Raw genomic sequence first — 16,464 nt, 5'->3', positions numbered from 1 at the left:
CCTTAAGATGCATTTGTTCTTTTAAGAGGTAAAGCTGCCACCAGAGTTGTCTAAAAAAAGGTACTCTCATAGCGAACAAAAGAATGTTTGGTCAAGTGACCACTCGCGTGTGTGGGAGAGTTGGACAAGATAGCTGTAATGGTTTACCGAAAGCTATCAAAAGTGCATGGGTAATTTAGATTCTGGACAGAAATACTTTAAAGCCCCTATACACATTAGTCTCAAGTTGGCACTTCTCTCTAAGCAAGAGTCAGCTGAGATGGCTGTCGCCTGAATGATCATCCGAAGCACAGATCGGCCAACAGCCATCTAATGTGCATGGCCAGCCTGCGTGTGTCGACTCAACTTGAATGTGTTTCCCATTCCAGACCAGATAAAATAAAATTTTTATTGTCCTTTTTAACTTCTAAACAAATCATTGCACATCTTGGAAGCAGCAGAACCTAGATTTATCTAATGTCAAACAGAGGCTAAATTATCATATAGTTAAAAACAAATTTGCCGCTCTATCACTTGCAGACTTGAAACTCTTTGAAACTACATGAATGTCTTGGTGGGCCTGTAAGTGCTTTCATTGTCAATAATTTAAACCTCTGATAGCCGCCAGGTACCCTGACACCGCACTCTGATGATGCTCGCTGCACTGCACAGTTTCTAGCTCTACTGATCTGAGCCCGGAACACTGTGTGCTGTCACTCTGCAAATGTCTTCGTTCCAGGGAGGGGGCAGAGGCTGTAGTAGTGAACGGAGTCTCTTCCCCCTGATGATGCTTTGTTTGAGTATCTCCGCAAAGAATGGGATTCTAAAACAAAATGTCATCAGATAAGAAGTGTAGAAAAAAAATTAAAAGTAGTTAGATAGTGTACTGGAGGGAAGGATAGGGAATTTTTAATGTAGTCATATTAGAAATTAGTTTATATTAAAACAATAGGTAGGGATTTATAAAAAAAATTCTTCAGCCTTCGGACCACCCCTTTAACATTTGTCCTTTTGTTTTCTGTACCTGTTTTGCACTGTTTTATTGAGGACTAGAGTCTGTGTCCACCTTCAGTCTGGCTCGTTCTCCCTTGATCATTGGGTATCTGTCTGCCACATACAAAGAATAACATTTTACATGTATCATTTGGCCATTGTTTATATAAAATAAATGTAAACCCTTTGAATGGTTTGTTTCCTTCTGATGTAAGCAGTAGCAGAATGCTTTATCAGCTACCCATTGAGTGCGTAATACTTTGTCATTCCGGTAGGCCCTTGCAGAGGTCTGGCCATATCACAAGCTACCTGCTCACGGGATTCAATCAGTCATTCCGGAAGATTGTTCTAAGCCAGGGCACCACCAACCGGTGCACAGCCCACTACACCCAAGTAGTAGGAGCCATTCGACACATATCTGTTCTACTCCATAAGGCCACACTTTAATCTTCATTTAACATCTTTGTAGAGCTTTTACCTTTGTGTCAGATTTTGGCAGAAGGGTGCTGCAATTGGCAGTCATTCGAGTGGTACCGTGAGGGATTGCTGTTCTTCCTTCTGCAATATTATTAGTTTTCCCACCACAGGGACAGCTTTAGAACATCCCATGATTTCCTGTGTCCCACAGTAAGGCGTCCAAGAATAGATGATTTTGATATTCACCGTAAAATAGCTTTCTCAAAATTTGGTGAACACTGCACTTGTTTGGGTAGTCTTTATTTTGCTTCTCCTACTGCTTTTACACTAAAGGGTGCTTTACACGCTGCGACATCGCTGTCGTTGGTGCAATATGTGGTGATCGCTGCCGTAGCGAACATTATCGCTACGGCTGCGTCACACGCACATACCTGTTCTGCTACGTCGCTGTTGATGCCGAACAATCCCTCCTTCAAGGGGGAGGTGCGTTCGGCGTTACAGCAACGTCACACGGCAGCCGTCCAATAGCAGAGGAGGGACGGAGATGAGCGGCCGGAAAATGACGCCCACCTCCTTCCTTCCTCATTGCCGGTTGAGGCAGGTAAGGAGATATTCGTCGTTCCTGCGGTGTCACACAAAGCGATGTGTGCTGCTGCAGGAACGACGAACAACATCGTACCTGCAGCAGAAATGATATTAAGGAAATGAACGACGTGTCAACGAGCAACGATTTTTCACGTTTTTGCGCTCGTTTATTGTTGCTCATTGGTGTCACATGCTGCGATGTCGCTAACGGCGCCGGATGTGCGTCACGAACGACGTGGCCCCGACGATATATCGTTAGCGATGTTGCAGCGTGTAAAGCACCCTTAACTGAATAGATTTGTTCTGGTAGACCGAGATAATGTGCTGAAGAGGAGCTAACCTTTTTAGAGGTGTGTTCTTAGTGGCAGCACACTTCAGCCCATGGTTTGCCGGGGCCCTAATGAAGGCAAGAGCAAGATATTTCAAGGTGAGTACCAAAAAGCCACTTTTCGACGAAAAATGGTAAAATCTGTAGCAAACATTGAATTGCTGCAGATTTCAAATCTATCAGTCATTTTACGCTGCAGATATTCCTTACAGTGTGTGGGTGAGATTTTATAAAATCGCTTCTACAACGTACCTGCTGTAATGCATAGCGGATTTTACACCCTGAAATAAATACGCCTAGTGCTCATATTGCCTATGACTGTTTAGGGACATTAGTACAACTAAAAAATAATACTGCATACAGCATTTGTACTAAATGGCCATGCTAAGGCAGCCGGGCTATCCAATTATGTGTAATCCCCAAACAATTTATTTAAAGAAAGAGAAGTGTTCCTTTCTTCATCAATGGAAATGAAACATAACATTGCTCTAGTATTCCATAACCGAAGTGTGATTTAGCTCAGTTCACACAGAGGTCATAATCTGCTGCAATTGTTATAATCTATGCAAGGAAATTAGAATGCAATTATCCACATTGTTTAGCGTGATTTATATTATTCTGTCGTTCTGTTTTGGCTGGGATCCGAGCTTTGCTTTCTAAAAATGCAACCACAATTCACGGCATGCTCACGAATAAGACAGCCTCTAAATGCTTAAGGAGGCGACAGCTTCCACCGCTACAATGAGCCGTTATCTAGAGGTACTACCCTAAAGCCTTCTAACTGCAGAGGGGGATTTCACTTTCATTGTCTGGCTTGATTTTAGATGAACAGTGGCAGCCTCAGAGCTTTTGATCTAAACAATATTGTATTGTACTATTAAATTACTTTGCTGGCATTTGTTGGTGAGCGCTCGGGGCCTGGTTAGAATCTGTCTGCTTGCAAAACAGAGCAGTTACTTAAGATTTGAGGTCAAGTCTAGGTTTCTAGGTCCACAGCAGTTCTGTGCCATGCCACAGAGGAAGTACAGTTACAGGCCAAGTCTGCTGTCTTAATACTTACACATTGCCATTATACGGATGGGAAAATCACTGTATGAATTGTAGACGGGGTTTACAATATACAGGGAACAAATTCATTGATCCTTTCCGAAATGGTGCCTATTGGTTGACACATTCTTATTGTTGTACAAGGTCTACATCTTCACTGGCTTTGCCCATTAATTCTTAAGCATTCCACGAATGTTTTGTGGATGGTGTTAAAATGGTTGCACCATTTATAACCCCTGACCATGGGTGGATTATAAGCAGGGCAATCTGGTGTACCACCTGGGGTCAGGGAGGGCCCACGGCCAGACTGCCCTCATTATAATGTTTTAATGAGGGGGGCAAATCTCTGTTGCCTATTTGATGTGCTGTCATTGCGCCGACACCAGCATGTACGTGCCGACCATAAGAATAAATATCCAGGGGACCGGAGCAAAGTGCCAGGGGAAAGGCATAAGGCATTTAAGTGAGTATGCGTTTTTGTTGCATAATATATATATATATATATATATATATATATATATATATAATATAATATAATATGTGTGTGTGTTGGATGTGTGCCTGAGTATAGGGAGGCTATGTGTGAGTGCTCAGTGAACATGGGGGGACTGTGTGGGCTCTCATACATTATATAGGAGGCTATGTGAGAACTCGTACTGTATATAGGGAGGCTATAGCAAGGCTCATATGTGTTATAGGGGGCTACACAAGGGCACATACTGTATATAGGAATGCTATGTAAGGGCACATACTGTATACAGGAGGCGGTGAGGACTCATACTGTGTATAGGGATGCTATTTGAGAGCACATACTATATATAGGGATGCTATGTGGGGGAACATACTGTATACATGGAGGCTATGTGTGAACTTACACTGAATATAGGGAGTCTGTGGGGTCTCACACTGTATATAGGGGGTTATGTGATATATATGACGACTGTGTGAGAGTTCATACTGTACATAAGGGGAAAAAGAAATTATGCAGCGCGTTTTAAGCACCGCTGTCTCTCTTGTTTTGCATCTGCAGATGTGCTCCAGAGCACCTGTGTGTTAATCACGTGCCCTATGAAGGGAACCCTGTAACATGTCACATAATACATCGGGTGCTGGGGGTGGTCCACACTTTCTAAACTGCTCAAGGCCATGGCCACTATTAATCCTCCCCTGCTGCTAACAATAACGTCTTGGCAGTTTTCAGCTTTGTAATGTAATCATGAAAATTGCAATAATAAATCCAGCATAAAGTGCTAAATGTCTGCAAGGTCAGGATCTATGCCCGCTTTTGGACCATGTAGTTTTACATATACTTTTACATGGCATGCAGCTTATAAGAGAATGTTAGACACTGCTGACATTCTTATACACAGCACCTTTAATGGGTGTTCCCTTCACAGACATTTAACATATATCCACATCATAATTCCTAAATTCATGCCTTCTACAAATCGGAAACACTCCGGGTAAGTGAGCACTGTTACTCAAGAGAGGAAGGCGGTGTGATGAACGTAACAATGGGAGGTCGTCTACGCCAAGGTGACAGTGAGCACCAAAATTAGCATAGGAAGTAAATTGTATTTTCTGGATAGAAGAGGAAAGGAGCTTAAAAGTAAAGGTGATATTCCCTACAGGGCTACGTGTTTAAAGGAATATGTAAGTGTGACCCAAACTATCCCTGTTACGTTCTTGTTCTCTTCGTGTTCTTTTGGTGTCCTCTCACCATAACATGTTACAGTAATATTTATATAAAGGATCATTTTTGTACTAATTGAACAATTAGGTTTTATGTCCGGGAACTTAGAAATGCCAAATATATTGTCGGAACAATCCTTCATAGACCATAATCATAATTGTAAGAAAAACCTCAAAATCCTGGTTTGTGTGGAGCAAATCTTCCCATGTCCTATCCGTTTTATTGCTATGAGAGTTATTATGTATTGTAAATATTGGCCATTTAAAATAAGAATAAGACAAAGGGTCGGGTGTTTTTTATTATGGCATCATGGAATTTGATTAAAATAGTATGACTCCTCTTTTGTTTCGGCTTAGGTTGATTGAAACGTTGGAGGACAGCGCCTCATCACCAACAGAAGACTCATTACCTGAATTAAGGCATCCAGGGGGCTTCCGGACTCTGCCGCATAGAACCTGCAGATACGACCTGGATGAGGTGGACAAATATTGGATGGAGCTTGTTAACGCAGAGTTCAGAAGATTGGGTATGTGTAGATGAGGACGGCATTCATGGCTACTACACAGGGGTCACTGGTCAGGGTCTGCTCGTTATACCTTGATCTTGGACAGTGCTATTTCACAAATATTTCATCCACATAGTAATGACACTGACAGGCGAGATTACATGGGATTGATTTTCTCATGGATTAGTTCAGGAGTTTTTTTTGTTTTTCATCAAAGGGTCTTAATTTCATACAGTTTTATGGGATTCACTTGATAAGGAGCATTTAGATTATTACTTTTATTGTATTACTTTTCACTTTATTGCTTTTTGATGGTGTAGTATTACTTTATAAGTGATGGTCACAACATTATTACTTTATAAGGGGCATTTGGTACATTATTACTTAATAAAAGGGCATTTCTACCTTTTATAAGGGGGCCCTGGGCCCATTATTACTTTTGAAGAGGTCACACAATTATAAGTTTCAAATGGGGCATACAGGGGGTACTACAATTTCTTTGCAAGGAATGTGGCTCTTGACCATTTCTCGGAACTGAATGTGGGTGGCTCTCATGGTAAAAAATGAGGGGGAACCCTGATCTAGTGTGTTCGGAAGAAGAAATGACCAGATCTTAATACAGTGCCTTGCGAAAGTATTCGGCCCCTTTGAATTTTTCAACCTTTTCCCACATTTCAGGCTTTAAACATAAAGATAAAAAAATTTAATTTATGGTGAAGAATCAACAAGTGGGACACAATTGTGAAGTTGAACCAAATTTTTTGCTTGTTTTAAACTTTTATAAAAAATAATAAACTGAAAATTGGGACGTGCAATATTATTCAGCCCCTCTAAGTTAATACTTTGTAGCACCACCTTTTGTTACGATTACAGCTGTAAATCGCTTGGGGTTTGTCTCTATCAGTTTTGCACATCGAGAGACTGAAATTCTTTTCCATTCTTCCTTTGCAAACAGCTGGAGCTGAGTGAGGTTGGATGCAGAGCGTTTGTGAACAGCAGTTTTCAGCTCTTTCCACAGATTCTCGATTAGATTCAGGTCAGGACTTTGACTTGGCCATTCTAACACCTGGATACGTTTATTTGTGAACCATTCCATTGTAGATTTTGCTTTATGTTTGGGATCATTGTCTTGTTGGAAGACAAATCTCCGTCCCAGTCTCAGATCTTTTGTAGACTCGAACAGGTTTTCTTCAAGAATGGTCCTGTATTTGGCTCCATCCATCTTCCCATCAATTTTTACCATCTTCCCTGTCCCTGGTGAAGGAAAGCAGGCCCAAGCCATGATGCTGCCACCACCATGTTTGACAGTGGGGATAGTGTGTTCAGGGTGATGAGCTGTGTTGCTTTTACGCCAAACATATAGTTTGGCATTGTGCCCAAATAGTTCGATTTTGGTTTCATCTGACCAGAGCACCTTCTTCCACATGTTTGGTGTGTCTCCCAGGTGGCTTGTGGCAAACGTTAACCAAGAGTTTTTATGAATATCTTTTGAGAAATGGCTTTCTTCTTGCCAGATTTGTGCAGTGTACGACTGATTGTTGTCCTATGGACAGACTCTCCCACCTCAGCTGTAGATCTCTGCAGTTCATCCAGAGTGGTCATGGGCCTCTTGGCTGCATCTCTGATCAGTCTTCTCCTTGTTTGAGATGAAAGTTTTGAGGGATGGTCAGATCTTTGTAGATTTGCAGTGGTATGATACTCCTTTCAATATGATCGCTTGCACAGTGCTTCTTGGGATGTTTAAAGTATTGGAAATCTTTTTGTAACCAAATCCGGCTTTAAACTTCTCCACAACAGTATTACGGACCTGCCTGTTGTGTTCCTTGGTTTTCATGATGCTGTCTGCGCTTTACACAGAACACTGAGATGATCACAGAGCAGGTGTATTTATATGGAAACTAGATTACACGCAGGAGGCTTATATTTATCATCATCAATCATTTAGGACCACATTGGATCATTCAGAGATCCTCAATGAAGTTCTGGAGTGAGTTTGCGGCACTGAAAGTAAAGGGGCCGAATAATATTGCACGCCCCAATTTTCAGTTTATTTATTTTTTTTACAAAAGTTTAAAATAAGCAATAAATTTTGTTCATCTTCACAATTGTGTCCCACTTGTTGATTCTGCACCATCACATTAAAACTTTTATTTTTATGTTTGAAGCCTGAAATGTGGGCAAAGGTTGAAAAATTCAAGGGGGCCGAATACTTTCGAAAGGCAGTGTATATGGACACGTTCCTGCTACATTCACGTTTTACACATACAGCTCTGCTACAGCCATAATACAGACACTCAGATCTGCTGCAGCCATAATACACACAATCAGATCTACTATAGCCATAGTACACATATTGTGGTCATAGTACACACACACTCAGCTCTGCTACAACCATAAATATTTACACACACACACATTCTGTTACAGCCATAGCGCATAAACGCTATGGCTATAGTACACACATAGCTTTGCTACAACCATAGTACACACACTATGGCCATACTAAATACACACAGCTTTGAACAACCAGAGTTTTCATGAAGCCAGTGTTTGGTTCATGCTGTCGGTGGTTCGGGCAGCATGAATCGGATAATAATAATATTTATTCACTTGGCTAGCGCCATTAATTCCACAGCGCTTTCCTTACATTGGCAACACTGTCCCCAGTGGGGCTCACAATCTGAAGTCCCTATCAGTATGCCTTTGGAGTGAGGGAGGAAAATAGAGTACCCAGAGGAAACCCACGCAAACACGGGGAGAACATTAATCTTCTTGCAGATGTTGTCCTGGTGGGATTTGAACCCAGGACCCGAGCGCTGCAAGACTGCAGTGCTAACCACTGAGCCACCGTGCTGCCTGGTTCCTTTTAGATCAATGAGGGTCTACTGTCACCACCTCCTCTGTGCAGCTATTTGAAGGGTCAGTAGCACTCTGGAATGGGTCCCATCCCTGTAAATGTTTATGCGGCATGGCTCTGTACTTTTGTAAGCGGTTGTGTCAAGGTTTGGTTCACGTCAATAGGACTAAGGCTAGTTTCACACTTGCGTTGAACGGTATCCGTTGCATTGCGTTGTGTGACGGATACAACGGATGTGTTGCATATAGTCGCACAACGGATGCAACGGATGCTGCAAAACAACGGAATCCGTTTTTATTTATTTATTATTTTTTTTTTACAGTTTACCGACGGCAGACTATTGTGAACGATCAGCTGATCGCTCACAGCAGCCGGTCGCCGGGTGATCAGCTGATCGCTCCCAGTAGCCGGTCGGCGGGTGATCAGCTGATCGCTCCCAGTAGCCGGCCGCCGGGTGATCAGCTGATCGCTCGGCCGCCGAGAATGTGTGCGGGGGCGGAGTGCGAGGTGGAGCCGAGCGGGGCCATGGCGCTGAGGACAGGTGAGTGTGTGTGTGTGTGTGTGTGTGTGTGTACATACATGCGGAGTGGAGTGCGGGAGGGGGCGGAGCCAAGCGGGGAAGTGTTGGGCTCCCTGCACACATGCCCAGGGTATATATCGGGTATAACTAGGCAAGGCACTTTGCTTGGTTACCCGATATTTATCTTAGTTACGGGTGCAGGGAGCCAGAGAGAGCATGCGCAGTGAAATCCTGAGGATTCCGCTGCTCAAAAAAATGTTACATGCTGCGTTCCTCCCGCTGGGCGGAAGCAACGGAGCGTCGCCCAGCAGAAGCAACGCAGGTCCTTTTGGCACAATCCGTCATCCAGACAAGTCTATGGGAAAGAGCGGAATCCGTTAACTGATTCCGCTGTTTTCCAAAAGGACGGATTGTGACGGAAGGAAAAAAACGCAAGTGTGAAAGTACCCTTAGCTGTACTTATGTGAAGTACAATGCACAACCACTGCTGAAGTATAGAACTGCACCCTTATACAGTAAACAGTTACTGATAATTTTACAGAACTGGAAAACCACTTTAAGGGTGTGTGCGCATGCTGCGGATTAGGAGCATTAATTTTCTGCACCTGAAAATGCACCTGCTAAAAAATGCAGGTCAAAAATACCAAGAATTGACACACTGCAAGGGAAAAAGAAGCAACGTGTGCACAGCACTTCAGAATTCTTATAGACTTTGCTGGGAGAAAGATAGACATGAAGATTTGGGCAACAAACTGCACCAAAAAATGCAGCAAAAACTTATAAAAAAAAAACCTGCAGCATGCACATAGGGCCTTAAAGGTACTGTGTAAGGGCAGCGTCACACGCTACGATATATCGGGCGATATGTCGTCGGGGTCACGGATTCTGTGACGCACATCCGGCATTGTTAGACATATCGTAGCGTGTAACAGCTGCGAACGACTGTGAACGAGCAAAAATACTCACCTTATCGTTGCTCGTTGACAGGTCGTTCATTTTCATAAAGTCGTTCCTTCTTCTGCACGCCGGTTGTTCATCGTTCCCGAGGCAGCACACATCGCTCCGTTTGACACCCCGGGAACGACGAACACAGCTTACCTGCGTCCTGCCGGTAATGCGGAAGGAAGGAGGTGGGCGGGATGTTACGTCTCGCTAATCTCCGCCCCTCCGCTTCTATTGGGTGGCCACTGTGTGATGTCGCTGTGACAACGAACGTCCCTCCCCCTTCAGGAAGACGATGTTCGCCGCCCACAGCGATGTCGTTAGGGAGGTAAGTACGTGTGACGGGGGTTTAACGACTTTGTGCGACACGAGCAATGAATTTCCCATGACGCACAAACGACGGGGGCGGGTGCGATCGCACGATATATTGGCGTGTGTGACGCCGCCTTAAGTAGAATTTGTTGGCTGATAAGTTTTCAGAAAACTGATAAAGCAATTTGCCTGAATTCATCAATTTTCTTGCCGTCTTGATGAGTGAGAGAGTTGACATCAAATCCTGACCTGAGTACGATTTGTGGAGTAAGGAACATTACAGCTTGAATTAGACGAGCTGTATCGTTTCGCCCTCGCTGCACCTCGTTCTGCCCAGCTCTACCCATATAAGGGTATGTGCGCACGTGTGCGCTCTGCACCGCACCGAAAATGTGCGCTTCAGAGCGCAGCTGAAAAGCTGCGTTCTGAAGCGCTTGGTGCCGGCAGATTCGTGCGCTCTGCATGCTGCCTCTCCCTATAGACAGCATGCAGAAGGCACGAAAGAAGTGACATGTCACTTCTTAGAACGCAGCGATTCAGCAAGCAGCCGAATCGCTGCGTTCTAACATGCCACGTGCGCACGGCTCCTGCACAATCTCCATAGATTGTGCTGGGGACGCAGGACGCATGCAGTTACGCTGCGGTGCAGAACGCAGCGTAACTGCATGTAATACGCACACGTGCGCACATACCCTTAGCAGAGCTGGGAGAAACCAATGTGAAGTCACCAATAAGTCGCAAAAAAATTGCGCAACTTGGAGTTGCACCAACATTTGGCAACCTTTCAAAGCAGTTTACACCAGTTATCTGGCTAAATTGCTTAGATGAATCGGTGGCAGAATGCCTTTTCCATCTCCGATATGAAATGCTAAAATGACTGAATACTCATCTTATTTCCTTTGACTAATTACTCTTCGTACCTTTATGTGCAGAGATGCCATTGCTGGACGAGCTCACCTTTGAGAAGCTCCTGGAGGAGTTCGAGATGCTCTGCTATCAGAACATGAATGTTGCCATTGAGACAGAGGAAGGCTTGGGGATTGAGTATGATGAAGATGTCGTCTGTGACGTGTGCCGCTCACCTGAAGGGGAGGATGGGAATGAGATGGTCTTCTGTGATAAGTGCAATGTCTGCGTGCACCAGGTAAAGGAAACAGTATTCTACATCCACTGGCAATGAAATGGCTCTTCTCTCACCCTTAGGTCAGGAGTTTTCTTACAGTTTTAGTTGTTGGTTAATTTATTGATTATATTGAAGGTATTGAATGGTTCTGGCAATGCAAAGAAATAGTTCTAGAGTCTAGAATCGGGATGTGATGTTGAAGGCACTGACGTATCTATATGAGAGCCCATTCTGCATGTCTTCTCTGTATGCCATACTTGCCACCATCAGGGAAATTTGCCTTTGGGTGTTTTTTTTTTTTTTTCTTTTTTTTTTTTTTTATTAAAACAGACCACCTCCTTTTTTTAACAAAGCCACGCTTGTTTTCCTGACAACATGCCGCTTTACCCGTCCCTTCTTACCCTAATGTTCATAAGCTAAGTCCTAAGCAGTATTCAGAAACTGAGAAGCTAATAAATGTCTTGACCTGTTATGTGTTCAGTCATGAAATATAAGTAGTGATGAGGAGCACTACCATACTCGGGTGCTTGTTACTTGTAAAGAGCAGTAATGATCGAGCACTACCATACTCGGGTGCTCGTTACTTGTAAAGAGCAGTAATGATCGAGCACTACCATACTCGGGTGCTCGTTACTTGTAAAGAGCAGTAATGATCGAGCACTACCATACTCGGGGGCTCGTTACTTGTAAAGAGCAGTAATGATCGAGCACTACCATACTCGGGGGCTCGTTACTTGTAAAGAGCAGTAATGATCGAGCACTACCATACTCGGGTGCTTGTTACTTGTAAAGAGCAGTAATGATTGAGCACTACCATACTCGGGGGCTCGTTACTTGTAAAGAGCAGTAATGATCGAGCACTACCATACTCGGGTGCTCGTTACTTGTAAAGAGCAGTAATGATCGAGCACTACCATACTCGGGTGCTCGTTACTTGTAAAGAGCAGTAATGATCGAGCACTACCATACTCGGGTGCTTGTTACTCGTAAGGAGCAGTAATGATCGAGCACTACCATACTCGGGGGCTCGTTACTCGTAGGGAGCAGTAATGATCAAGCACTACCATACTCGGGTGCTTGTTACTCGTAAGGAGCAGTAATGATCGAGCACTACCATACTCGGGGGCTCGTTACTCGTAGGGAACAGTAATAATCAAGCACTACCATACTCGGGGGCTCGGTTCTGGTAAGGAGCAGTAATGATCGAGCACTACCATACTCGAGGGCTCGGTTCTGGTAAGGAGCAGTAATGATCGAGCACTACCATACTCGGGGGCTCGGTTCTCATAATAAGCAGTTGGACTCTCGGATGAGCTTGACTTGAGTACCTGAGTATAATGGAAGTCGGGAGGAGGGTTAGAATTTTCCGGAAAATTTCCCCCATTGACTTCCGTTATACTCTGTACACGAGTCAAGCCCATCCGAGCATCCAACCAAGCATAGCATTGCTCGCTCATCACTAAATGTAAGGCCTCAGATGTCCATTTATCATATACATATTCTGTCCGTATTTTCCACAGTCTGGACACATAGCCATTCTAGTATTTGGCAAGTCACAATTCTTTGTATAGCAGACCAAGTGTCCACAAGAAAACATTGGAGACATGTCTGTCTTTGATCCAAATCAAGGATCAAACTATTGGAAGTCTATGAGCACCTCAGAGAGCTGACTGACTGCATCTTAGTGGCTTCCTAGTGATGTCTGTTCACCTCTGACTGTTGGACAGGAGAAGCTCAAGAAACCTCCATCGCTTATTTTTGCATAGAAGAAAAACTGATGACACACTGACCAAACACTGAGGAAAATTGGGCAGTTTTTTCCACATAAGAAAAAAAGATGAGGCCTCACTGTATTCTCATGGCTTATTACCCTTTCTGCAAATGTAAATGTCACCTCGTCGTATGTAATATCTCATATAACACAATAATAAATCAAGCAATGTTGTAGATATTACCTGCAGATAACTAAAGATCTGCATATAATCTATGAATAATACCGCCATATGGTTACTGAACCAAACCTAACGTAATAAAGCACATTAGACTAATGTCAGGTGAACCTGCAGATAGTGACTGGCTCGTCTGTGTGGGGACCGCTGGCAATTGCTGGGAGTTGTGTTAAGATTCTGGCATGTGCGATTTTGGGCTGCAAATATATTTGTTTTCGCATAGATAAGCCGCCATAAAATATTTCCAGCAATGGCTCTCTAAGAGAACAACGGAGCTCTCGGGCAAACATGCATTCCTGTGTATAGGAGAGCCAGCCAAACAATTGGCTACACCATTGTTTGACTAACAGCCATCTAATGTGTATGGCGGGCTTAAAGGGTAACCATCCTTTTTCATTCTTATTTCATAAATCAGTAGTACGCATGAAAATCAGCAACTTTGTAATACATCTTATCTTATTCAGTGAAGACTTTCCCATAACTGAGATAGGAGATGACAGTCGTTACGGATGAGAGGGTGGAGCTAGAGGCAGAGGGTGGAGCTAGAGGCATAGCTCCTCCCTCTTCTCTATAGATCATCAGTAATAGCCGCCATCTCCTATCTCCGTAATGGGAAAGCCTTCACTGAATACAGATTTTACCTCAGATTTGAGAATTTTGATAATGACTGATCAATTCTGGCAGAGAAAAAAAAATCAGACTTCTCTGATAAATATATTTTCACTTGTACTATTGATTTATTAAATACAAATTGTAATGATGGTTACTATTTAAGACCAATTTTACGGTCAGGCCATAACACAAATTACTATCATATTGGTAATAAACAGAAACTTCTGTACTAAGGCCAATGTTACCACCACACAGTGCCCGTATTTTGGTAGATACCAGTTGTATGTAGGTGTTTTGTAGACGGTGTATAGATAAATCCAGTGACCTTCTGTCTGATCATAGTTCTTCATTTTCCATTTTCTTCTCCATCCGGCCCAGACCACCATGACAACTTTTTCTTTCCTCAACGTATCTCTGAAGAATGTAACACACAGACATTTATTCTTCTTATCCCTTCTTGAAGCTATAAACAAAAATCGTAGTGCTGTAATCTTGCAAATGGCCCAGGGCAGTAGTAATGTGTCTTTTTGGTACCTTACATGCACTGGCGGACACAACCAGAAAAGGGCCCCTGTGCAAGAACAATATATGGGACCTTTGCAGCTCAGAAGCTTATCAAAATTCACAATTTCCCCTGCTTTGGAAGTAGAAATGGCCCTTCTCACCTCTTGGGCCCCTGTGCGGTCGCACAGGTTGCACCAAAGATATACATGAACAGGAGAACGAGAGTATATTGTGCAAAAGTAACAAATGTATTTATTTGATTATGACTACACACAGACACATATAAAATCATTGTGTCTAAGGGGTACTTTGCACGCTGCGACATCGCTAGCCGATGCTTGCGATGCCGAGCGTGATAGTACCCTCCCCCGTCGCACATGCGATATCTTGTGATAGCTGCTATAGCGAACATTATCGCTACAGCAGCTTCACACGCAGTCACCTGCCCTGCGACGTCGCTCTGGCCAGCGACCCGCCTCCATTCTAATGAGGTGGGTCGTGCGGCGTCACAGCGACGTCACACGGCAGGCGGCCAATAGAAGCGGAGGGGCGGAGATGAGCGTGACGTAAACATCCCGCCCACCTCCTTTCTTCTGCATTTCCAGTGGAGGCAGGTAAGGAGATGTTCCTCGCTTCTGCGGCTTCACACACAGCGATGTGTGCTGCCTCAGGAACGAAAAACAATATCGTATCTCCTATGGGTGCGACTTTATGAAAATGTCCGACGCTACACAGATCACTGATTTACGACGCTTTTGCGATCGTTTATCGGTGCATCTAGGCTTTACACGTTGCGATTGTCGTTACTGGCGCCGGATGTGCGTCACTTTCGATATGACCCCGACGATATCGCAGTAGCGATGTCGCAGCGTGCAAAGTACCCCTTAAACCAAACATGAGAGGGCAACGATGGTGTACATGAAGTAGGACAGTATACCCAAAATGAGATAGAGGGAAATAAATAGCACAAGGATGCCTAGTATTCCCCAAAAAGATGACTATATGCCATGTACTATGACATCAATGAAGCATGAGAGGCTTCCAAATGCAAAAGATAGTACAACATCAAAAGCAATTTGGGATCAACTTTACCTAAAGTGCTAAGTGCAAATTCTTATCCAGGACTAATCCTGCACCATCACACGCCCCCGAAATAAGATCTAAGGACCCCCAACGCATGTTTCGCCAGGGTGTTGTTGCTTCATCAGGGAGGAAGATCCTTCACCAATGATATGTCCACCCCTTCTGTCCCCTATGGTAATAATGTCCCACATGGTAATAGCACCCTTGTTCAAAAGTGTCAGATGTGCCATTGGTGTGCACCCAACTATACTCCACTTCCCTACAAGGACAGAACAAACTCTTCTTCTGACAGATATATGACGGAAAAAGTGAACTGAAACAAAAAAAGGTTGACAGCACTGCAACCAATCAGTGACCTCAGCAGCTGTGAGCAATTTTCTCTAGTCCCTTCCACGACAGCATAGGAGGTTGTCTCTCCACGCCCTAATTGGGACAGGAAGCACAAGAGGTTTAAAAGGACCCTCCCACCTCCCATAGCCAGTGTCTTTCCTGTCCCCATGGGGCATGGAGAGGTTTTCTTTTTCTCCTATGCTGTGGTGGCCGGCGAACTACAGTATATATTTTTTTTTTTTGTTTGTTTGTTTGTTCCTACCTTAAGCCGGGCAGTATCGGTCGGGCCTTCGCCGCTCCTCCCCTACTGTTCCCTCACGCTGTGGGGGACCGCTGCTCCAGCCTTCCGGAACTCCTCTGGGGTGATGCAGGCTGTGTAGCTCCCCGGCCGGCGTCCTCCCTGAGCCGCCGGCCGCTTCCTGCATGCACGCTGCTGGGCGATCCGGAAGTGCTACCGCGGGCGGGACTTCCGGTCTAGCGAACTTCCGGTTGGGCACTTCCGGTCACGGAGGCAGCGGGGAGGACACGCCGATGCTGACACGGCCTGTCAGGGACCGGATGCAGGAGGCGGGGAAGGTTCCCGATCACTGGGGGGGGCAGGCCCTTCTGCATAAGGGCTGCCTTGAAGACTTCAGATTCACGGTAAGGTTTGCTGCTGTGCTCCCTGACATGTCTTCCCCTGCAG

The 16,464-nt window shown here is 44.4% G+C and overlaps 1 protein-coding gene across 4 annotated transcripts in view; it reads left to right on the top strand.

Moving 5' to 3' along the window:
* JADE2 (jade family PHD finger 2) overlaps positions 1-16,464 on the top strand; it is a 353,612-nt gene that overhangs the window by 203,909 nt on the left and 133,239 nt on the right. For all 4 annotated transcript variants that reach the window (XM_075344470.1, XM_075344469.1, XM_075344472.1 and 1 more), the window contains exons 5-6: positions 5,399-5,568; positions 11,111-11,322. In XM_075344470.1, the coding sequence (XP_075200585.1) occupies positions 5,399-5,568; positions 11,111-11,322 (382 nt within the window). The remainder of the gene's footprint in view (positions 1-5,398; positions 5,569-11,110; positions 11,323-16,464) is intronic.

The sequence above is a fragment of the Anomaloglossus baeobatrachus genome, chromosome 4, assembly GCF_048569485.1.
Source record: "Anomaloglossus baeobatrachus isolate aAnoBae1 chromosome 4, aAnoBae1.hap1, whole genome shotgun sequence".
In the NCBI taxonomy this organism is placed as follows: Eukaryota; Metazoa; Chordata; class Amphibia; order Anura; family Aromobatidae; genus Anomaloglossus; species Anomaloglossus baeobatrachus.
Note: the sequence above shows the minus strand (reverse complement) of the source record. Positions and strands in the feature narration are given on the sequence as shown.